The sequence below is a fragment of the Amia ocellicauda genome, chromosome 14 (genome assembly GCF_036373705.1).
Source record: "Amia ocellicauda isolate fAmiCal2 chromosome 14, fAmiCal2.hap1, whole genome shotgun sequence".
NCBI classification, from domain to species: Eukaryota; Metazoa; Chordata; class Actinopteri; order Amiiformes; family Amiidae; genus Amia; species Amia ocellicauda.
The window spans coordinates 8,301,554-8,326,465 of record NC_089863.1 but is presented as its reverse complement, the minus strand read 5'-3'; the positions used below and the strand labels follow the sequence as shown (position 1 = coordinate 8,326,465).

General features: G+C 39.4%; 3 protein-coding genes across 7 annotated transcripts; all 3 read left to right on the top strand.

The window, feature by feature from the left end:
- The first annotated feature begins 386 nt into the window (after window positions 1-386).
- Window positions 387-4,142, top strand: LOC136768562 (cornifelin homolog B). 3 transcript variants are annotated; one of them, XM_066722828.1, is made up of 5 exons: window positions 387-478; window positions 944-1,076; window positions 2,306-2,424; window positions 2,948-3,102; window positions 3,510-4,142. In XM_066722828.1, exons 3-5 carry the CDS (start codon window positions 2,319-2,321, stop codon window positions 3,654-3,656), a joined length of 408 nt encoding a protein of 135 aa, XP_066578925.1. In that variant the 5' UTR covers window positions 387-478; window positions 944-1,076; window positions 2,306-2,318; the 3' UTR covers window positions 3,657-4,142. The 3 variants fall into 3 exon arrangements, with proteins under 3 accessions (XP_066578925.1, XP_066578924.1, XP_066578926.1); XM_066722827.1 differs by lacking the exon at window positions 944-1,076 and having other exon boundaries at window positions 389-478; XM_066722829.1 differs by lacking the exons at window positions 387-478; window positions 944-1,076 and adding an exon at window positions 1,227-1,475.
- A 1,822-nt stretch (window positions 4,143-5,964) lies between these two features.
- On the top strand, window positions 5,965-10,047 carry LOC136768560 (cornifelin homolog). 2 transcript variants are annotated; one of them, XM_066722824.1, is made up of 4 exons: window positions 5,965-5,983; window positions 6,789-6,907; window positions 8,483-8,637; window positions 9,109-10,047. In XM_066722824.1, exons 2-4 carry the CDS (start codon window positions 6,802-6,804, stop codon window positions 9,253-9,255), a joined length of 408 nt encoding a protein of 135 aa, XP_066578921.1. In that variant the 5' UTR covers window positions 5,965-5,983; window positions 6,789-6,801; the 3' UTR covers window positions 9,256-10,047. The 2 variants fall into 2 exon arrangements, with proteins under 2 accessions (XP_066578921.1, XP_066578919.1); XM_066722822.1 differs by lacking the exon at window positions 5,965-5,983 and adding an exon at window positions 5,990-6,049.
- Window positions 10,048-13,754: 3,707 nt separating this feature from the next.
- LOC136768561 (cornifelin homolog B) lies at window positions 13,755-24,683 on the top strand. 2 transcript variants are annotated; one of them, XM_066722825.1, is made up of 5 exons: window positions 13,811-13,857; window positions 19,491-19,627; window positions 19,862-19,980; window positions 23,154-23,308; window positions 23,788-24,683. In XM_066722825.1, the coding sequence occupies exons 3-5, from the start codon at window positions 19,875-19,877 to the stop codon at window positions 23,932-23,934; spliced, it is 408 nt and encodes a 135-aa protein (XP_066578922.1). In that variant the 5' UTR covers window positions 13,811-13,857; window positions 19,491-19,627; window positions 19,862-19,874; the 3' UTR covers window positions 23,935-24,683. The 2 variants fall into 2 exon arrangements, with proteins under 2 accessions (XP_066578923.1, XP_066578922.1); XM_066722826.1 differs by lacking the exon at window positions 19,491-19,627 and having other exon boundaries at window positions 13,755-13,857.
- The last annotated feature ends 229 nt before the right edge of the window (window positions 24,684-24,912 follow it).

The following is a 24,912-nucleotide window of genomic DNA, read 5'->3' as shown; positions in this document are numbered from 1 at the left end:
TTTTTAAATTTGATCATTTTGCTATAGAGGAACGCCACAGCAGCCCTCAATGGTTAAGGGACTCAAAAAGTTAACTGGAGTTCAGAAGAGAGGTCAGTTTGGCTGCATTTTCTCCGGCCTTAAATCAATACTATGCATAATACAACTTTTTTTTTCCAGCTGAGATACCTGCCTACATTAAAATGACCCAGGGAGACATACAGTAGGTGCTTCATCACTGAAATCGATATAGTATAAATAGAGGAAACAAATATAAAAACTCCAAGCCAAAGGGTGCTTGTGCAATGAATATTGATGGTAAATCAATTGAGTAACACTGCACATCAATGCTAATTTGTAGTTGATCACCTGTAAAATCTGGTTCAACTTGATAGACCACCTAGAGACATCTATGGTGCTGCGGTATAAGTATCCTGACCTCCATTTCAGGATTCTCCATTTCGTCCTCTTGTTTAACAGCAGGCTGCTCACACTTAAGGTAAGTTCTTGGTAACTTTAACTGGTTATTAAAAGGACATCCAAGCATACAGGTAAATTAAATTAAATTACTTTTTAACTCAATTAAAATAAACATACTACTATACTATTTTGACTGTGCTGGTTGTATTTAAAGAGACAGAGAATGTATATTATTATTATTATTATTTTCATATGAAGGAATTCTAATTTGAAATTGAGAAGTTACAACTCTGGAGTGAGAAATTGTACTGTGCTTTTCCAAGCATATTGATGCTCAGTGTAGTGAAGCTTATGGGATGATTGCAACAAGCTTTTACAGTTAGTACAGAGCTGCGTAATATTATCACATTATTTGTACAGGGAAATGAAGTGTTAGACTAATTTAGCCCTTTCCTGTAATCTCCTCTAGAGGGCAGCAGCTGTTTGAGGCACCTGAGAATAGGTTAATTATTATTATTTTTTTTAATTATTTTTTTATTGGCAGACACCCTTATCCAGGGCGACACGCCCATATCCAGCAGCTGGTAACTGGGGACTCATCTCAGCAGCCAAATTACTTAGCTATCCTACTAGCTACTTTAGTATGGATCTCCGAAGTAAATGGTCGATCATTCACAGTTAGTGCAATTGTCCCTTTCTGTCTGATATTTGTTGTTGTGCTGATGAAGACCAGTTACACACACCTGATAGAAGATAAAATAAATGTTGTGACTAATGTTTTAAATCATCTATTTTCCAAATCACTCAGTGACAGTGACATATGAAAGGACCAAATAGCCTTGAATGTTATTATCTGTTTTGTTTGTTTGTTTCCTTATGATATGTCACAGACAGACACAGCTACATTTTTCAACAATGGTCTGTAGAGGTAGAGATTTAACACGGCTACACCTTTTAAAACAGGAAGAGATTAAACAATCATTGAATTGTCTTCAGGCCAAAAGATGTCCACTCGACTGTGTTATTCCTGTTTTTCCTGTCTAAGTGTCATCATTTCTGATCGCTTGACCAAACAGGTCAGCCTGCATTTTTTTATTTTTCCTGTGCTTATAAATAGAAGACCCCAACAGCTCTGATGGACATCAACAATAAAACAAAAAAAAAACATTGTGCATTTTATATAATGATAATTATATACATTTATATTTAATTCACAAAAGAGTAAGGCTCACCTGTAGTCATAGCAACACAACATTCAATCATATTCCCAGCTAATATTGTTTACACCTTGGACATGTAGCGAGTTGGGTTTGATTTGGCCCTTAGATTTTATTTGAAAACTATACACAAGTTATTATTATTATTATTTGTATTTCTTGGCAGATGCCCTTATCCAGGGCGACTTACAACATAAGTGCAAAAATACAGAGAGTTATAGATATATACATTTGCAGAGCCTGCTTTATACACTGTTGTGTAGGAAAGTGAGTTTCGGGAATATTTTGTATTGTAGTCGTTTTAAGTTTTAAGTCAGGCTGTGTCTTACTGTTCTGGTGCAAATAACAACCATTAAAGTAACATGAATGATAGCACCTTAATGTAATCCAACACGGTTAATAAATATGTTTGAATAAATATTGCACTATAGTGTTTACTGTTTAATAAACATTCTATTTCAAAAATTATACACATGTAAATTTGTATTGCGTTCCGTTCACTTCTTGGCATATAAATGTCTGGCTGGGCTTTATTATTATTTTTTATTTATTGGACACAGAGTCTTGGTTATATTTATTTATTTATTTATCTACTGATATATAATTTATAAGGACTTTGTGGAGTTCCACATTGTTTACATTGAACAGCAGTATGAAATTTGTTTGTATGAAGTTTGTTTTGTCCACAGGTAAGCGACAACAATGACGACAAAAATAGTCTTCCAGCAGCCCCAGTCAACCATGTATGTAAACCAGTCAAGAGAGTGGAGCACGGGCATCTGCGACTGCTGTCAAGACCTTAAATCCTGTAAGTGTTGATTTCCGATGTCTGTCCCGTCCTGTTGTGCTCTTGTGGAGTTTTGTCTGCTGTTACATTTTGCATTTGGGTCTGTTGGCCCAGGGGACCCAAATACTTATGGCAGTAGGACCCTGTTCAAGATTCAAGTTTCAATAGGGAGGTGTAGTCTATACTCATGTCATGTCTGATGAATATTAATTACTTCTGCTGGGAGACAGAGATCCCATGAGAAGTATGAATTGGTGGTCCCTGCTGGGCTGGTCATAGAGCACGACATGTTGTTTGCCTGTGTTTGAAAACAGTCTATACATGTGATCAACATCAGAACTCATTAGTAGCACACAAGGTGTTCATATCTTACTCCTTTGGTATTCATACATTAATTCATTAAGAAATGGTGCCCATTATTGTAAAGTATTATTGATTTTCCATTTTGCCAATAACACCACAGGGTGATCCGTAACCTAAATCAGAAAAACAACAGAACCAGCACTTAAAGACAATTCAAACGTATCGTTCTCTTATTTTCCAGGTTGCTTTTCCTTCTGGTGCTTCCCCTGTTTTGCCTGCAAGACCACCCGTGATTATGGGGAGTGCCTGTGTCTCCCCATTCTGGATATGTTCAACTGTATACCGCCCGTAGGTCTGAGTCTCAGGGTAGGAACCCGACAGCGCTATGGGATCCATGTAAGTACCTTCCCTCGCCTGTATGTATAAGATGTGCTCTTGCTTTTACAACATGTGCATCCCAACAATTAACAAAGTTTTATTGATGTTGGTATGAGCCCGGTGGTTGCTGTATAGTTGCAATTGGACCACCTGTTTGATCATGTCATCACTGGCCTTGACCAGCCAGTCAGCTTTTGGGGGTTTTGAACGTTAAAATCAGATTGAACATCCACTCATCCAGTCTCCTGCAGGATGAAATTGTAAGATTCTCTGTGGATCTCAACCACATCCAACCTACCAGAGTTACACAGAACCAGAAAAAGTGATAGAAGCTTATCACACCATCCACAAACATGGCTTCACCTGGGCCATAGTTTAAGGCTCAGGAACTGCATATTGACTTTCTTTTTATTCCTTGTTCACAGGACACTGTCTGCAATGACTGTCTATACAGCTTTTTCTGCTACAGTTGTTCTTGGTGTCAGATTGCCAGAGAGATGAAGATACGCAATGCACCAGTAGTTTTGAACCACGCCCTGCCCAGAGCCACTGCCATGGGTCACCAATCTTGACAAGTGATCCTTCCCAGCAATCCTCAGGACTAAGTGAAGGCCTTTCTTTAACCCTCAATGTCCCAAGTCAGGTCATTTTCAACCTCTGTATCCTCAGACACCATATTTTTAAAAATCGTTGTTCTGTTGTTTAAATTATTCCTAATACTTGATTTTGGTAGTTTACAACCCCACTTGTGAATTGGTGTGAGTAGTTAATTTGATTGAGTTTTGACTTTACTCGCTTGAGTCAGGGCTAGACCCTTTGACCGTGGTGATTGGGGAGAAGGTGGGATGTGAAGCGACGGTTTGCTATCCAGCAATGCGTAGAAATGCAAAAAACTATTGATTTGTGGAAGCTCAAAACATTGAAAGGGTATAAAATAATAACATAATAATCTTGATATATAATATATGAGTCAGTTAAGGAATAATTCCTTAAATATATACTAGTATTTCATGCACTGATGTAATTCATACCTAATAAACAATACACAAATAACTGAATGCTGGCTTTATTTCCATTTGTATGGTGTTTTGTGTCACAGAGACTTGCTGACCATTCAGCCAGAGCAGTGGTTAGTGGGGTAGGTATGAAAATTATAACCCAAAAACAGGGAGAAAGGATTGTGGTGGAAGAAAGATTTGGAGTCGGGAGTTCTAGTCAGAATTTATTACATGCACGAGAGGAACAGCGCAACACAAAGGATTTTATGCCAGCATGACACTGTTCCCCAAGACAGAACAAAGCTGTTATACCCCCTCTGGGAGATACACCCCAGGGGCCTTAACATTTTACAAACAGTGTCTGAATGGTCATTTCTAATAACTAGCAGTGATTTCATTGGCATTCTAAACTAAGCCTTCCCATCTTATCAATATTATAATCAATACTCATGAATAATAATCATTAACCTCTACATTGCCAGTTGCATTGAAAGGTACTTTGCAGATAATACGTTGCAAGAAAGGAATGTGAGCTGCTGATAACCAAGTTAGGAGTAACAGCACACCAAGGACAAAGGCAGGATAGGATTTCTATATTTTTCCCCCACAGTATATTTTGCAGGTGTTTTAAAAGTAAAATGATTGTTAATGTGTCATTGCTGCTGCCTACTTTTTTCCAAAATCATATGATTCATGTTTCCCGTTATATTTTATATTGAATTTGTTACTTATATATACATAAAAATATACGTGTACACCTGCGCTATTCAGTAATAAATAAAAATATAAGAGGTAGACCAAAATATTAGAAGGAAATGGGTTAAATGACAGTTGTAAAACTATATATGCAATCAGATTACGTCAATTATTTTTTAAATGGTGCCATCAGACAGTACGTTTTAGGGATTGTAAGACCAATAGCTAAAGCAGTGATAATCAATTGCTTTTGAAAGTATGCTGAAATTAATATAGAATATATAGGTGTCTGTTCAGATCTCCAAATAATGTTACAGCTGTGAGTCAAGAGTATCTACACTGTCGACAGTATATATATTTAGAATTATGATTAATTGTTTTAGGTGTTTATTGAAATTTGTGAAACTCTTATTGGTATGTATTGTCTGTTTTAAGTTCTTGTGTAGTATGGATGTGATTATGGCATTAATAAGTGGGCGGGTCTACCACCCTGTGGGGTCTTGTATGGGCAGCTTCAAGGTCTTTTGGTCTGGTTTGTGTGTTTTTTCACTCTCACTAGGTTGTTGTTCATCATTTTGGGGTTTAATGTATAGATTGTAGGTGTTTATTTTCATGTTATATCACCCTTTGAAACTCTGATTAAGGTTTTGTATTTCAGAGTCAGTAGCTGACAGATTCACATATTTTGCTTGTGGGGAGACACTCTGTGGACTCTGTATGGCTTGGGTTGTCCTTCATTTGTCCTCCCAGGATTAAGTGTCTCAGTCTGTAGTTTGATTTTAATGCTATACAATAAAGACTGTCCTCTTAGTTTATCTGTGCTCCGGAGTGCCTGATTTTCACCCTACCTCTGACTTCAAATTAAAAAAACAACCCTCACTAGTTCTTACAGGTGGTGACTGATCCCTCATTGCTGGGTGTTGCAAAATAATCAGTTCTGTGTCAGACGTCAAGAGAAACTGTTCCACTCCTTCTCTTGGTAGACGTGGGTTGACAAAAGGCTATAAACAATGAAAACGGTATTCGCTAACAAAGAGTGGATCAGTCAAATCTGGGCTGTCACTGTCATTCCTCTGAGGTCACAGTACTTTGAATACCTGTGTGTTCTCAAGGAATAAATCCATTTTATGGAAATATGATTCCTCTTAAAAAAAATACAATCCGGTTCAACTTGATGGACCAGCTACATGATTACGTCTGCGATGGTAAGATATAAGTATTCTGATATGCATTTCATCCTTTTATTTGACAGCAGGCTGCTCACATGCAAGGTATGTACTTTGTATATGGAAAGGTCTAACTTTAAATGTCTATTGAAAGGACATTCAAGCTACTTGCCTAATTATTACTGGTAAATACATTAAGATTGCAACAAACATTTACAGTTACTAGTATGGAGTGGTATACTACCTAGAATGGTACTATCTGGATATCCTCCTTCGATTGCAAAAAAAAATAAAAATCCCCTGCTTAGCATGGTACTAAGGATTAAGTAACTGCATCATGTATAGCAATCTAGAGGTATATATACATACATATATATGTGTGTGTGCTTACATTTAAGCAATATTAACACTTAAACCATTGGATGTGTTACTTTGTTCCACTTAGTATGGTACTAAATGTTTTAGGCTAGTGAAAGTGTTAGACTAACTTAGCCCTTTCTTGTAGTGTTGCAGATATTACTTTGGGTTTGCTGCACCTGAGAACATTTTTAGTATGTGTCGGGGACTCATTTCAGCAGCCAAATTCATGGCATTTGGTGCTCAGCACTCCTGCTTGCTAGTTTAGTACGTAGTTGAATTCAGCCACCTGTTTCGCTGTTGGTTGGTTAGGCACTCTTAAGGATGTCTTAGAGATACAGTAGTTTGACAAACCATTAAAATTCCTGTGGTCAGATCTTGGAGTTCAACTGTCACCTCGTGCACGTCTCTGCCTGACTGATTCTTAAAGCTCCTGGGCCAAGCGTTCAGCATGTACATGGCATTTGACAGTTTGTTCTGTCCACAGGTAAGAGACAACAATGACGACAACAGTAGTAATCCAGCAGCCCCAGCCCACCATGTATGTAAACAACTCAAATCAGTGGAGTACGGGCATCTGCGACTGCTGTCAAGACCTAAAAATCTGTAAGTGATCCTTTCCACTGTCTGTCCTGTCCTATTGTGCTCTTGTGGAGTTTTGTTATGTCTATGATTTTCTACACTTTGCATCTGGGTCTGTTGGCCTAGGGGACCCAAACGCTTCTGGCAGTAGGACCCTGTTCAACATTCAAGATTTGGTAGGGTAGTACTATGTCTCACAAGGGGCGTCAAGCAGCATCAATGTTTTTGTGGGGCACAGTCAGAAAAAAAGATTGCTACAAATGGTTGGTAATTCATGGCTTTAACTACATGTATAAGGGTGTTGTTTTACGTTTTATAACGTAAGTGTACTTTAATGTACTGCTTTACATACATTTATTCAATAATACTGTTTTTGTTGTATTTTAGCCAGTGGTATTTCTGATACCACTTATTTTTTAAGCATCTTCGCTTGCTTCCAAACAAACACTGGTTGAGTCTTCCCTTTGCCTTTCTTATATTAATCTCTTGCCAGTCAATATTTTGGCACAATTAAACTTCTTTGATTAATATTTTTTTTAAGTCCTTAAAAATGGTGTGCCTACTGTATTGTACAAACCATTAGAACAGTCAGGTAAATAAATATGATTGCAATTGAGCTGTTTAGTCCCTCCTGAAAGTATCAGTAACGCATTTATTTTATTGAACTATTTTTGTTTTAACTGTGTCACCCTAACTCTTAACACCACCTTCTACTTTTCTGAACCTCACTGGTGCTGGTAATAATTATACTGCAACTGGCATCAGGTCAGACCTCAGTTGCAGGGGTTTCTGTTCTGTATCCTCGCTCACTCTTTTTTTAAGAGGAAAGGATGTAAAACAAACAACAATAATAATGTTTAGTCATATCTACAGGCATTTCTGCATCTCTACACAGAAGCAGATCACATTCTATTAATTGTAAATGTACAGTGCCCTCCAGATTGAGTCAATGCAACAAAAATAAGTTTTTAGCAAAGAAAAGTGTACAGTGAGTTTTTAGTTTTTTGGATAAATACATGCAGGTTTCCTGTAGACCTATTCAGGTTGCCCAGCCAAAAATCAGTGCTACCTGGCCAAACATATGTGTTTGAAAATTGTACTGTTGTCATTAATTTATGCAACAAACACTGAATGTACAAGGTGTTTTTTGTTTGTTTGTTTGTTTGTTTTTTACTAGCTCTAGAACTCATGATCCCATTAGAAGTATGAATTGGCGACCTCTGCTGGTCACAGAGCACAACACGTTGCTTGCCTGTGTTTGAAAAGAGTCTTTACATGTGATCAACATCAGAACTTATCAGTAGTGCACAAGGCATTCATATGTTATTCCCTTGGCTTTAATACACAGATGAATTAAGAAATTGTGCCCATTACTGTAAAGTATTAACTGGCATACAGTGAACCTACATCTATAGACTCAGACTTCCTTTGCTAGGATTTGTCTGCGACCCACCAGGATGCTGAAATCAAATTCAGGTACAGACAATTGGAGACCTGTTGGGTTTGGCTATTGACACCAGAGTGATCTGTAACTTAAATTTGAAAATCAACAAAATTAGCCCAAAGACAGCCCAAACATATTGTTCTCTTACGTTCCAGGCTGTTGTTCTTTCTGGTGCTTCCCCTGTTTTGCCTGCCAGACCACCCGTGAATATGGGGAATGCCTGTGTCTCCCCCTTCTGGATATGTCTGGTTGTATACCACCCATAGGTCTGACTCTGAGGGCAGGAACCCGAGAGCGCTATGGGATCAAGGTATGTACCCGTCTCTCACCTGCCATTAAATCTTCTCCCCTTGCATAGGTGTATAAGCTGGATTGGATCACATATTGGATTTCACGCATTGTGTTTCCTGCCTCTTGTCCAAACTCGGTCCACATTAGACATCCAGTGGACATGGTTTATTTTAAGGGGCAGCTTTCTGAACTCTCAACCACATGCACCCTACTGTCTGGATTCCAGCCACAAATATGTGTACACATTCTGTGGTCTTTAAACAAAACAGAAAACATATGAAATGAAGACCAACCTCAATCTACAGCAATTATTGCACAAACAGTATACTCAGCTTTCACAGGATAACAGATGTTCAGAATTTCAACTTCACTCCAGAAAAAGTGAAGAAAATGTCTTACAAAATCCATGGACATGGCTTCGTCTGGGATTTTGCATTAGTTAATGGCTCAGGAAATGTGTATTGGCTTTATTTTTATTCCTTTTTTACAGGACACTGTCTGCAATGACTGTCTATACACCGTTTTCTGCTACACTTGCTCTTGGTGTCAGATTGCCAGAGAGATAAAGTTACGCAACACACCGGTAGTTCTGACCCAAGCCTTGCCCAGAGCCACCGCCAGAGTCCACCAGGCTTGACCAGTGAACCTTCCCAGCAATCCTCAGGACCAAGTGAAGGACTTCCTTTAACCCTCAAGGCCCCAAGTCAGGCCATTTGCAACATGTGTATCCTCAGTAATACATTACTTTTTAATTGTTGTTTTAATTATTTCTACTACTTGATTTCAGTAGTTTACAAGCCCAGTTGTGAATTGGTGTTAGTAATTAATTATTTTGAGGTTTGACATTACTTGCTTGACTGAGGCAGCATCAGACCTTTTGATTCCCCCCCCTTAAGGGGAATGAACCAAGGATTTGCTGCAGACATGGTGATTGGGTTGCTCAGGGGATGGTGTTAGGAACCAGGTTGTTATAGTTTATTGGAGACCAGCATTTAGGTTGTCTACTCATGTAATGTCATTATAAATTGCATTGATAGTTTCTGGGCAATTACATTTCTGACATTAATGACTGTTTTCAATAAATCATGATAAAAGGTACATTTTAACTAGCTCTTGAATGGTAACATACTTTTGCAATAGTTTTATATATGAATTGTTACAGATGATGATTTATATTATTTTTCATAATTTTCTGAACTTTTTGTGTTTGTTTTGTTTAGCAGTGTCATTCGTTTAAACAATCCAATGAGGGATAGAAACACAAAAAGTATTCATTTGTGGAAGCTCAAAACATTGAAAAGGTTTAATATAAAATAATAAAAAAACATAATAATCTTTACATGTGTACCAGTTAAGCAAGAATTTCTTAAATATGTATTTCATGAACTGATGTTATTCAAACCCAATAAACAATACACTAATAATTCAATTGAATGTTGGCTTTATTTTCACTTCAGATAATATTTCCATGTTTTAATTTTGTGGTCATTGTTTAGAACAAGGAAATAAAAATGCACTACTAACCAATATATTCTTATATGCATCCCACTGAGCTCCTGCAATTGCTACTGAAATAAGCATATTGTGCAATTTTAGTAGGTGCTTTTAAGATTGCAGACACTTGACCCATATATACAGTATTCTTATGACAGTCCAGGATTGGATTAGTAAAAGTGTATTAACATCGAGGTCCCTCTGGGAAGGAGGCGGCTGGGCACATGAACAGCATGAGAAGACAGCACTGAGGAGTAGTGGTCAGGGCTCGGGACTCCTGAGTGGAGGGTTGTGGGTTCATTACCAGGTGGGAGACACTGCTGTTGTACCCTTGAGCAAGATACTGTACCTAGATTGCTCCAGTAAAATCCCAACAGTATAAATGCTCTGGGCAAAAGCAACTCCTAAGACATATATTTTTTTAAAGACACCGGAGAATTGGATGACGTGCATCTCTCAAGGTAAAGGAGTAAAGAAAAAGGCAGTCTAGGAGAAAACACATATTCATTAAATATTCATCAATACCTCTGTTTTTAATTCCAACAACAATCCTCATAAGTTAGCTAACCTTGATGCATCAAAGCAAGTACATTGTTCAAAGACTTATTTTCATAAAGGGAGACATTAAAAAAAAACAATCTAATGGGAGAACTCAGAAGGAAATGAAATGTTAGGCAGCAAGGACGCTTTCTCAGACCCACCATATTTATTTATTAATTATTTGTGTTTATTAACTTATCACAGCATTGACAGTTTTGTACTGATTTACACTGCTACTAGAAATTAACAACCACCAATTTCTGTATCCAGAAATGGCCTGAATACCTGTAGGGCATTATATTATTTATTTACACACTTGGGCTGCAGTAATAGCTTGTAGTTTGTGATTGGTGGGAGCCATGAACTGCCTTCTTTAATCAGATACGGTTTCATTACATACTACAGTGTTTTCTTTTGATCTCCTGCAAAGTGGAATTGTGTGTTTGGTACATTTCTCTGCAATCAGGAAATGCTGTTAATTGGGGTAGCATTCCATCCATTCCGAGATCCCTATCTTCAATCTCGCAAACCTAGTGTTATTCAATGCAGTCCAGTCATGTGTTTTCCAATTAGTAACAAATTGCCCCACAGACCTCTGCACCAGCAGCCTTCAGTGCCCACTTTTCCAAAGTACCCCACTACCCAAGGGAAAGGGTCTCTACCTGCAAGAATTTTCTAGATCCTTCACTTGCTCAACACAGCTCCCCTAATCCTTCCAAACTAATCTCTGTGCCTCTCCCCACCATTCCCCTGTGGCTGGAATGGCATTTGGCTTCTAACAAGACTGATGTCATCTCTAATTTTGCCTCCCACTTCTCTCTGGACTTAGCTTGCTCTCATAGAAACATGGATTTCCCCTCGGGGGGGTGTGGCTTCTGTTCTCTCCTTCTCTTCTCTTCTCCCTTTCTTTCTCTCCTCTTTCTCCACTAACACCTTTGAGTTCCACACAGTTGAACTCACTTCTCCATGTCACCTCTTCTTATTGGTTCTCTACCATCCCCCTGGTTCACTCACTATCTTCCTAGATGAACTGGACTTCCTTCTCTCCTTCCTCCCCTTCCTCTCCTCTCCTACGATCCTCCTGGGAGACTTTCCTGGGATTTCTTCCCCTCCTTCACTCTTTCAGTTTCTCCCTGTCCCAATCACCCTTTACTCACAAGGCAGTCCACCAGCTGGACCCCATCTTCTCCAGAGGCTGCTCCCCTTCTGACCTCCCTGTGACCCCACTTCATCTCATCCTCCCTTTCCCTCCACTCACTCTTCACCCCACCCACTTCCATGGTCTCTTCCTGACAGAATCTCTGCTCTCTCTCCCCCTCCACGCTTGTCTCTTCTGCTCTTTCTGTCTTACACCATTCAGTGTGGCCACATATATGATAATTATCGTATTTTTTTGATAATGTAACACCCTTGGCCCCCTCACCTCATCCAGAAGACTGGTCCTCAACTATTCCCCTTCATCTCCTCCCTTCTCAACTCCTTATTGATCTCTCCATGCTCTCGGCTTTCATATAAGCTTCGGTCTTCATTTAACTCTTGCTCTTGCAGCCTCCCTCTCCTATGTCCTGATCCTCCTTGATCTCTCTGCAGCCCTTGACACTGTCAGACACTCCCTTCTCCTCTTACTTCATCACAACCTCTCCTCACAGGCATACCCCAAGGCTCTGTCCTGGGCCCAATCCTGTTCTCTCTCTACACCCGCTCTCTGTGCCCCTCTCAGCACATCCCATGGATTCTCTTACCACGTCTATGCAGATGACGCCCAGATCTTTCTGTCTTTTCCCTCTTCTGACCCCCTCATCCCCTCTCACATCTCCTGTCTCTCTGCCGTCTTCTCTTGGATGCACTCACCTCAAGCTTGACCTTTCCAAATCTGATTTCCTCTTCTTCCCTCCTCGTCCTCACCTTCTATTGATCTCCTCATTTAAATTCCACTGGAATCTATCACACTCTCCCCTCTTCTTCTACTAGCAATCTCAGAGTGACCCTTGACCCTCTGTCCTACACTCAGCACATCAGCACACTGTTACGCACCTGCAGATACTTCGAATCCATCCCTTCCTCACTGACTACTCAATTCAGCTGCTCGTCCAGACCCTGGTTCTCTCCTGCCTGGATTGCTGATTGAGGCGGATGGGCTACAACAGCAGAAGACCCCACCGGGTACCACTCATCTCCACTACAAATAGGAAAAAGAGGCTACAATTTGCACAAGCTCACCAAAATTGGACAGTTGAAGACTGGAAAAATGTTGCCTGGTCTGATGAGTCTCGATTTCTGTTGAGACATTCAGATGGTAGAGTCAGAATTTGGCATAAACAGAATGAGAACATGGATCCATCATGCCTTGTTACCACTGTGCAGGCTGGTGGTGGTGGTGTAATGGTGTGGGGGATGTTTTCTTGGCACACTTTAGGCCCCTTAGTGCCAATTGGGCATCATTTAAATGCCACGGCCTACCTGAGCATTGTTTCTGACCATGTCCATCCCTTTATGACCACCATGTACCCATTCTCTGATGGCTACTTCCAGCAGGATAATGCACCATGTCACAAAGGTCGAATCATTTCAAATTGGTTTCTTGAACATGACAATGAGTTCACTGTACTAAACTGGCCCCCACAGTCACCAGATCTCAACCCAATAGAGCATCTTTGGGATGTGGTGGAACGGGAGCTTCGTGCCCTGGATGTGCATCCCACAAATCTCCATCAACTGCAAGATGCTATCCTATCAATATGGGACAACATTTCTAAAGAATGCTTTCAGCACCTTGTTGAATCAATGCCACGTAGAATGAAGGCAGTTCTGAAGGCGAAAGGGGGTCAAACACAGTATTAGTATGGTGTTCCTAATAATCCTTTAGGTGAGTGTATATACTACAAATACTCAAACACTACAAATATAAAAATCGAACCTAAAGGGAAAACAAAGAGAAAAACAGTCAAATATATGATATTATTTTAAAAGAATCCAAAAGATCATTCCACTGAGCTCATATCCAAGTGACTGTGAAAGTATTTTCTTTATCAGGAAACAAATAATAACACTTGCAACAATAATAATTCCCCTAAAAAATAAATGCAGTCCAGTTCTACCTGATAGACCAGCTATGTGATTGTGTCGGTGACACAAAGCTATAAATTGCTGCAATGCATTTCATTCTTTTTTTTAGAATTTTTACAGCAGGCTGCTCACACTTAAGGTAAGTGCTTTGTATATATGTAACTATCTAACTTTAAATATTAATTAAAATGAAATTCAAGTGAACTGCATAATTATAACAGGTAAATACAATTCAACTACATTTCATTCAGTTATTGCACAGAAAATCATTCATCCACGACACCTCCGTGACACTGCATGGATTATCATAGCATTACTGCTAGTATCTCTATGAAAATAAATTTTACAAAATACTAGTTTGACTGTTCCGGGTGTATTTAAGGTGAGAGTGACAAAGAATGGATATTATTGCATTTTATATTAACGCATTATGGTTTGAAAAAGAGAAATTAGCCAGAACATGATTGTGGAGTGAAAAAAAGCTTTTATTATAGAATAATGATGTTTAGTTTAGTTGCGTTGTTATGTCTGACATTTAGTATTGTGCTGATAAAGGCCAGTAACACACATCTGATAAAAGGGGAAATAAATGCAATTTGATCATGACTTATGTTCTGCACAAACCATTTCGTTTCCAATAGTCTATTTAGAAAATCAATTGCATAAACTGACCATTACAGCCTTGAAATCTATTTTATGTTGGTTTGTTTCCTTATGATATGTCACAGAGTTCTCATTCTTGTGTCCAAGACTTACATCCAGTGCTATAATTGCAAAAATGAACTTTACAGAGATTTAAACAAAGGCCTTTAATTGTTTTTGATGCAAAAGTTATTTGTTCTTCTGTGTTTGTATTGCAAAATGAGACTGCTTATCTTATCTACGCATCACCCTTTCCAAACTCTTGACCAAACAGGTCAGCCTACATTTCTGTCTCAGTGAGGATGGTCAAGTTTGTCTTTTAATGGCTCAATTGGCAATATCTAGCCATTAAAAAAAAATAACAATAAATTGAGCCCCAAGGTTCTCCTCCATACCACGTAACTGGTAAAATATTATTGTTGTAGACATTTATTTTCTAGTGCCATCAAAAGGGTTTTGGCATATTCAGATTCTATTTACAGTGGTTGTGTTAATTAACAGTTTGACCTTACTGATCTGATGAACATAAACAATAAAATTATAATGCCATCTATTTTATTTGAATGCATGGACAGTGCCAGTGCACGCAAACAATAATGTAATAATAATAATAATAACGGTAATAATACACATTTATATTAAATTAATGAAAGCCATTAGGTGGCCCTTGAGGATGATCAGACCTGACGATGCATAGCTTAGAGATTGATGTCTGTTCATGACTATTTACTTTTTACTGTAAACATACTTTTCCAGAGCCTGCTTTATAAACACCTTTGCATTGGGTAGGTGGAATTCAGGAATGTTTGCTATTGCAGGCATCTTAAGTTTTAAGTTGACTCTGCGTTGTAATGTTCTGGTGCAAATAACAATCCTTAATACAGCAAGATTGATAGCACTTTAATTTAACATGTTTAATAAAAATGTTTGATTAAACACTAGACTCTAGTATTTACTGTTTGATGAACATTGTACTGTGTTACGCTCAACGCAGAGTCTGGGTTGGCACAGATATCCTCTATGTAGAATTGCTCTTGCTTGCACCCTACAAAATGTATATGTTAAAATATGTATTCATCTTTAACAACAATCACCATACAACCATGATGTACCAATGTGTGTCACACCCAGGGCAAGCTTTTGATGATCATTGTGAAATGTCCATATTTTTATCCAGGGGTCTGGTTTCACTCGTCTCCTTGATTGTAGCAGAAGAAGCAATATATAAATATTAATATTCAAAGTGATGGCTACACATGAAACAATCAGGTTTGTGATGTGAAAACCTGGATTTGTCCCTTGCACGTTTCATTGAAACACCTATTTCGTATTTAATGGAATTGAGACAAGATTCACTCTGTCATTCACGTGTCTTTACCGATACTGTCACAAAGCCGGAAGATTGTTTCTTTATTCAGACTACAATGTCAATAATCATTTGTTTATGTAGAGAGATTGCATCTCGAAGAAGGTTTGGAATGTGTTGAATGCTCTGGGTAGGGTTTTTATGCAAAACTGCCAGGCCATTATGACCTTTATGGTCTTACACCGAACTGAAATAGTAATTTCACTAAAAGAAAAGGCAAAAGACTGAATAGGACAGTCATTAGTGAACTTTAGGATATGTAGGACATGGTTAGACAGTTTTGACACACACATTTTTTGTGGTGATCGGAAAGTACAGAAATCAATCATACAATCAATTTCCTCAAATTAGATATACTTTTTGAATATATAACCTCTGAATTAACCACATGAATTTGTCCCATACACCATGGAAATAAACAAATAACTGAATTTGTGCGTTTGGTGCAGGCATCACATTACTAATCCCTCCGAAGTATGGCAAACGATTTACCAATCAATGTAAGACCTGCAAACCTGGGGATTAATCTCATTTTAAAAGGAGGAAGAGAGAGAGAGAGAGAGAGAGAGAGAGAGAGAGAGAGAGAGAGAGAGAGAGAGAGAGAGAGAAATCCACTTTAATGCTTCCACTGATTTGGGCACTCACTATAGACTATGTTAAAATGGATAGTTTCCAGCCATGTCCAAATCTTCTAGACTGAACTCTTACTTCCCTTTCTCTTGCTGCCTGAGTTGGTCTCCAGGTTGCTAGCATCTTTCCTACAAAGCAAATTGGAAGTCACTCATTCTAGTAATCATAACATCAGGTGAAACTGCTGGTGTTCTGGTTAGCACCATTTTGACACAGAAGAGCCATGTGTGGTTTCGGAGGCAGGTTGTCTTGCATGTGTACAGCCGAAGTGGATTAACAAGTTTCCAATCTGTGCTGGGCAGGGTCACATTTCCCACATTCCTCAGTGGCAATGATTGAATCCAAGGCAGGCAGTAAGGTCGAGCAGATCGGGGGGAGACTTGTGCGAAGTTAATTTTCTCAAATGCAGACAAGAAGTATGTTGTGTGTGTGTGTGTGTGTGTGTGTGTGTGTGTGATTAGCATCCGAATTGCACTAATCAGACACATTGCTTTGTTGTAAGTTATTGGGTGCGGCAGTTGTTTCTGTGGAGTTCGCGATACGGCTGATTACGGCCTTACATGGAAAGGCTGAACTGTTCACAAGTCACTCCCGGTGATATTTTTAGAACATTCTGGAAGAGCACATTTCCGTATCTTTCCAAATAACAAACTTGTTTACATGTATAAATTGTTTACAGTTGCCCTGCAGCATGCGAATGTTTAGAAAAAGATCAAACCATATTGAATGCAGGATTCTGACTAGTAAACTAAGATATTTTATATTATATTTATATCTATTTAACTCCTTGTAATTGTGTAATTATGTTAAATTTGACGTCTATTTTGCCTTCAGTTGGTTGAGCTCTCTTAAATATAGTATAATACACTTCAATAACTACTCCTTGGCCAAAGGTTTGGTTCTCAAACAATGAACCCTGTTAACATGCCCACAAACTATGACACCCCATTAATAAAACAGTAATTTTGCATTTGAGGTGTTACATATATACATTGAGGGAAAAAGTATTTGATCCCCTGCTGATTTTGTACGTTTGCCCACTGACAAAGAAATGATCAGTCTATAATTTTAATGGTAGGTGTATTTTAACAGTGAGAGACAGAATAACAACAAAAAAATCCAGAAAAACGCATTTCAAAAAAGTTATGAATTGATTTGCATGTTAATGGAGGAAATAAGTATTTGACCCCTTCGACTTAGTACTTGGTGGCAAAACCCTTGTTGGCAATCACAGAGGTCAGATGTTTCTTGTAGTTGGCCACCAGATTTGCACACATCTCAGGAGGGATTTTGTCCCTCTCCTCTTTGCAGATCCTCTCCAAGTCATTAAGGTTTTGAGGCTGACATTTGGCAACTCGAACCTTCAGCTTCCTCCACAGATTTTCTATGGGATTAAGGTCTGGAGACTGGCTAGGCCACTCCAGGACCTTAATGTGCTTCTTCTTGAGCCACTCCTTTGTTGCCTTGGCAGTGTGTTTTGGGTCATTGTCATGCTGGAATACCATCCACGACCCATTTTCAATGCCCTGGCTGAGGGAAGGAGGTTCTCACCCAAGATTTGACGGTACATCGTCCCTTTGATGTGGTGCAGTTGTCCTGTCCCCTTAGCAGAAAAACACCCCCAAAGCATAATGTTTCCACCTCCATGTTTGACGGTGGGGATGGTGTTCTTGGGGTCATTCCTCCTCCTCCAAACACGGTGAGTTGAGTTGATGCCAAAGAGCTCGATTTTGGTCTCATCTGACCACAACACTTTCATCCAGTTCTCCTCTGAATCATTCAGATGTTGGCAAACTTCAGACGGGCCTGTACATGTGCTTTCTTGAACAGGGGGGCCTTGTGGGCGCTGCAGGATTTCAGTGCTTCATGGCATAGTGTGTAACCAATTGTTTTCTTGGTGACTATGGTCCCAGCTGCCTTGAGATCATTAACAAGATCCTCCCGTGTAGTTCTGGGCTGATTCCTCACCGTTCTCATGATCATTGAAACTCCACGAGGTGAGATCTTGCATGGAGCCCCAGACTGAGGGAGACTGACAGTTATTTTGTGTTTCTTCCATTTGCGAATAATCGCACAACTGTTGTCACCTTCTCACCAAGCTGCTTGGCGATGGTCTTGTAGCCCATTCCAGCCTTGTGTAGGTCTACAGTCTTGTCCCTGACATCCTTGGACAGCTCTTTGGTCTTGGCCATGGTGGAGGGTTTGGAATCTGATTGATTGATTGCTTCTGAGGACAGGTGTCTTTTATACAGGTAACGAGCTGAGATTGGAAGCACTCCCTTTAAGAGAGTGCTCCTAATCTCAGCTCGTTACCTGTATAAAAGACACCTGGGAGCCAGAAATCTTGCTGATTGATAGGGGATAAAATACTTATTTCCCTCATTATCATGCAAATCAATGTAAACTTTTTTGAAATGCGTTTTTCTGGATTTTTTGTTGTTATTCTGTCTCTCACTGTTAAAATACACCTACCATTAAAATTATAGACTAATCATTTCTTTGTCAGTGGGCAAACGTACAAAATCAGCAGGGGATCAAATACTTTTTTCCCTCACTGTATATATACACTCACCTAAAGGATTATTAGGAACACCATACTAATACTGTGTTTGACCCCCTTTCGCCTTCAGAACTGCCTTCATTCTACGTGGCATTGATTCAACAAGGTGCTGAAAGCATTCTTTAGAAATGTTGTCCCATATTGATAGGATAGCATCTTGCAGTTGATGGAGATTTGTGGGATGCACATCCAGGGCACGAAGCTCCCGTTCCACCACATCCCAAAGATGCTCTATTGGGTTGAGATCTGGTGACTGTGGGGGCCAGTTTAGTACAGTGAACTCATTGTCATGTTCAAGAAACCAATTTGAAATGATTCGACCTTTGTGACATGGTGCATTATCCTGCTGGGAGTAGCCATCAGAGGATGGGTACATGGTGGGCATTTTCGCACACAGGACTGCCGCTTACTGGATGTTTTTACCTTTTCACACCATTCTTTGTAAACCCTAGAAATGGTTGTGCGTGAAAATCCCAGTAACTGAGCAGATTGTGAAATACTCAGACCGGCCCGTCTGGCACCAACAACCATGCCACGCTCAAAATTGCTTAAATCACCTTTCTTTCCCATTCAGACATTCAGTTTGGAGTTCAGGAGATTGTCTTGACCAGGACCACACCCCTAAATGCATTGAAGAAACTGCCATGTGATTGGTTGGTTAGATAATTGCATTAATGAGAAATTGAACAGGTGTTCCTAATGATCCTTTAGGTGAGTGTATATAGACTTTTCTTTGTTCACATTTGAGGTCTCAACTTATAAACAACCACACCTATTTTTGCTCAAGGCTCAGAGCAGTTGCTGAGTTGGGGATCCTCTGTATCCCTGTCTCCTGTTTCTCCATATTATGTTATTTCAATTAGACAAACATCTTATTGATTTACTGTGGTCCTGTGGATTCCTGACATATCACATTTCTTAACAGTTTATCTCTTCTGTCCACAGGTAAAAGACAAGAATGGCTACAAAAATAGTAATTCAGCAGCCCCAGCCACTCATGTATGAAATGGAATCCACGGAGTGGAGCACGGGCATCTGCGACTGCTGTGAAGACATTGAATCCTGTAAGTGATCCTTTCCACTGTCTGTCCCGTCCTATTGTGCTCTTGTGGAGTCTTATCTTGGACTGGTTTTCTACATTTTGCATCTGCGTCTGTTGGCCCAGGGAACGCAAACACTTCTGGCAGTAGTTTGGGCTGTTCAAGATTAAAGATTCAATAGGGAGGCCCAGAATAGTCTATACTTAACCATGTCTCATGAATATTAATCAGTGACTATATTACTTCTGCTGGGAGACAGAGATGCTGTGAGAATGAATTGGCAACCCCTGCTGGTTACAGAGCCCGACACATTGTTTGTCTGTGTTTGATAACAGTCTGTAACAGTTTCCGTTTAAGCAGAGGTGTAGCGTGTCACAAACAGGAAGCTGCAATATCAAATGTTTTAGTAGATAATGCATTGCAGATTTGTATCCAGTCAATTTCTGTTTTTGAGTTTGAATATCTAATACTCAGAGTATGATTTATCTTAACTACTACAAAGGAAGAGGGCTAACATCCAGTTCACAATATCATGCAATAAACAGACAGCCATTGCTCTCTAAAGGTTCAGTAAACTCACATGAGAAAGTGTAACTTCTATGAACGGATGGATTTTTATTCTCAACCCACCAGAATGCCTAAACCAGTGGTTCTTAAAGTGGGGGTCGCAAGATGCTTTTGGGGGGGCTGCAAGATGATTTAATAAATTAAAATTAAAAAGTGCTATTTTTAATAAACCTGAAAAATGTGATACTATATATAAGGGGGATACATATGTACTAAATATAGGCTAAATATGTACAATTTTAATATTTTAATATTTCATGTCACAGAATGAAAACTGGTTGGTTGAAACTGTTGCGCAGGTTAACAGAACATCTACGGAGCAACACTTGAACAATTCTTGCTGTGTGCACGCTTTTAGTTAGCTAGCAAATATACATAGCCTACAACATGGATCGGTGGCTAATCCGTAGCTCTACAAATGAGAAGACATTACATGACAACAGTCTCTCTCAAACAGCTGATGAAAGCATTCCTTCAGAAAAGCAATCAACTTCCAATTAAAATAAGCCTATGAGAAATGAGAAACGCAAGGGTAAGGCCAGCCTGACAAGCCATCCAAACGTCAAAAATATCAAGAAGAATTCATACAGTTTGGATTCAAGGCATTGGACCAAGCATCCCTCTCATGTCGATAAACTAACATGTATTTTCCGCTGAAAGGAAGCAGAGCTATGTGGTCAAAAGCAAGCGATAACTCTGCAAGCCACAGTCCCGCCAAAGCGGAAATTGCATCGTATGAGGTAGCGTACCCAATTGCACAAGCCAAAAAGCCACGTACAATTGGGGAGACCAGCTTATTGAACGAGGGAAGGGTGAAAACTAGACGAGTCAATGGGCATATCAAACGTTGCACAGTTACTTGTATTCATCAGATACAGTTTTAATGGGACACTTCAAGATGACATGCTATTTTCTTTTGCTTTGGAAAATTTTTGCTCAGGCAATGACATGGATACCAAAATACAAGAGGAGGGCCTCTCTTGGGACAAGTGTGATGGGACAGATGGTGCAGGAGCAATGTTGGGTTAAAAAAGAAAGGATTAAAAGAGTTTTACAAGTGACACCTCACATTAATGTTATGCACTGTATTATACACAGAGAAGCTCTCGCTAGTAAATCACTCAATCCAGAGTAAAACGGTTCTCCAAAGTGCTATTAAAATAGTAAAGTCCATTAAATCACATCCCAGGAACACCAGGCTGTTTGCCATCCTCTGCCAAGAGATATGAAGCCCTGCTCTTCAATACCAAGGTCAGGTGGCTTTCGCGGGGGAAAGTTCTCACCCGCCTGTCATCCGACCTGGAGGACACGCTGATGGAGCTGTCCAGTGATCGGACCTTAAAGGCAATGTTTGCCGCAACCACACTTGCTGAATTCTGAATTTCAGTTGCAGAGGAATACCCAGGACTATCCAAAGCAGCGATGGATGTAGTGATTCCATTTGGATCAACCTACTTATGTGAGGCAACATTTTCCACTGAACTCTTTTCCATATGAACTGACATATATCAAAAACAAATACAGATCACATCTCAATGGTGCAACCAAATCAAACTGATCAAACCCAGGATGCAGCTGTTGTGCTCCAAAAAGCAGGCCCACCTATCTCATTAAATGAGTAAGTTGCTCAGACTTAACTTACTAATAATAAACATACATGAGAGAACAGATCATTAATATGAAATAGTTGATGAGGGTTCTTTTATTAGTTATCTTAATATGATCTACTGAGCGTGTCTACATTTGTGTTGCGGTGTGAATCCTTATGTTATGTGCGTATGTGTGCGTGGCGTTTTTTGGGGGTCGCGCGTGAAAAAGTTTGAGAACCCCTGGCATAAACAACTGAAACTTGGGAATGTAAAAGATTGTTATTAACACTTGTATTAGTTAAACACAGTTCCTAAATGATGCTGGACATCATATTCAGACAAGTGGAGATCTAGAACATAAGAAAGTTTACAAATGAGAGGAGGCCAATCTATTTTTAAATGTTCCCAAATTTTCAGCTTCGACCACATCGCTGGGGAGTTTGTTCCAGATTGTGACGCCTCTCTGTGTGAAGAAGCTTCTCCTATTTTTTATTATTATTATTATTTTTATTCTTGGCAGACGCCCTTATCCAGGGCGACGCTTTGAATGCCTTGAAGCCCAATTTCCATTTGTGTCCTGGGTGCGTGTGTCCCTGCTGATCTGGAAAAGCTCCTCTGTTTGATGTGGTCGATGTCTTTCATGATTTTGAAGACTTGGATCAAGTCCCCACGTAGTCTCCTCTGTTCCAGGGTGAAAAGGTTCAGTTCCCTCAGTCTCTCAGTAGGACTTTCCCTTCAGACCTGGAATAAGTCTGGTTGCTCTCCTCTGAACTGCCTCTAGAGCAGCGATATCTTTCTTGAAGTGTGGAGCCCAGAACTGTCCACAGTATCCAGATGAGCTCTAACTAGTGCATTGTACAGTCTTAACATTACTGCCCTTGTTTTAAATTCTACACTTTGGACAATATACCCTAGCATTCTGTTTACCTGCTTGGGTTTTGCTATTAACACCACATAGCGATCTGTAACCTAAATAAGAAAAACAAAATCTACACTTAAAGTTTAAAGACAGTACACAAATATCATTTTCTTGCTTTCCAGGCTGTTTAGCATTCTGGTGTGGTCCCTGTTTTGCCTGCAAGACTGTCCACGAATATGGGGAATGCCTTTGTCTCCCCCTTCTGGACATGTTTGGTTTTATACCACCCATCGCTCTGACTATGAGGGTAGTCACCCGACAGCGCTATGGGATCAAGGTATTTACCTGTCTCCCCACCTTAATAAAATTAACTGAATCATATATTGGATTGGATATATTTAGCACATAATGTTGATTTTCTTTTCTGCCTCTTGTCCAAACTGGGCCCACATTAGGCGATCCAGTGGACGCAGTTTATTATATGAGTTAACATTCTCTTTCTGTTGTTCTTTTATTTATTTGGTTCAGGATTTAGTTTTGAGGGGGACCTGTTTGTTTATTAACAGCCAGGTAATGCAGGCATGTGTTAACAAGTTTACTTTGCTGTTTAAAGTTTACACTAATGTTGACTGTTAGTAGATGCCATTCACAGAAACCAGTATGAGGCTGGTCTTCAATCTAAGTGTTTTCTGTATTGGTGTATAAAGACCACAAATGAGATCAAGATTTTTTTTTTTCAGCTTTCACCTGGGACTTGGCAGTAGTGAATGGTGTATATTGACGTATATTGACTTTCATTTTATTCTTTGTTCACAGGACACTATCTGTCATGACTGTCTATACGCCTGTTGTTGCTACGCTTGCTCTTGGTGCCAGGTTTCCAGAGAGATAAAGATGCGTGCCAAGCCAGTAGTTTTGACCCACGCGCTGCCCAATGTCAATGCCGGAAACTACAATGCTTGAAACTACAAACTTAGAAAGCATTCATCAGGACCAACTGAAGGCCTTGCTTAAACCCTCAATGTCATTTGCAACTTCTGTGTCCTCAGACATTAATATTTCTTGTTGTTTTAATTATATCTAATATGTCATTGCAGTAGTTTACAACCCCCGATTGTCAATTAGTGCGAGTAGTTCATTATATTGAGGATTGACAGGGTCAGACCTTTTGACCACTCCCCCCCACCCCCAGACCCTTTTTTCAGTAAGGTGAAGGATCCAAGCAGAGGTGGTAACTGGGGAGGAGGTGGGATGTGAAGCAACGAACGCAGGGGTAGGGGGGGGTATTGAGCACCAGGTGTTTAGGTATTAAACTGTATTGGAAGGAAGTGACTGGCCAGTATTGTGTTTGTCTAATTCATTATAAACTCCAAAAATATATTCTGGTACCATGGAACTATTTCTTTGCTGTTACATTTGTTATTTACACCCATTTTTAATAAATCGTGGATGAAAGATTAATGTTCAACTAATGAATCTGGTTACATTCGCTGTATATATTAATTGTAATAGACGATGATTTACATTCTCTGATCTGTAATTAGTTTTCTCTTTGTGTCAGTTTAGCAGTCATTTGTTGAAACAATACTTTCCAACGAATGATAAATAGAAGCACCAGAAAAGTTACGATTGATTGAAATCTGTACATATAATCTGTGTATTTTGTGCACTGGTGTATTTCATTCATAATAAACAATACATAAACAATTTCAGCAGTTTGTTGGCTTTATCTTCACTTCAGATGATATTCCTGTGTTTTCATCTCAATCTCATTAACGACAGACTATCTATATTATGAATGTTAATCATTGCAGACGGGTGGTGTCAGTAGCTAGAGTGTTTTGATCAAATATTGTACTCTCCCCTTAATCAGTGAACAACAAAGCATTATACATGTATATACTTCAATTATCTTGTAACTTAACAATGCAGTGACAAGCA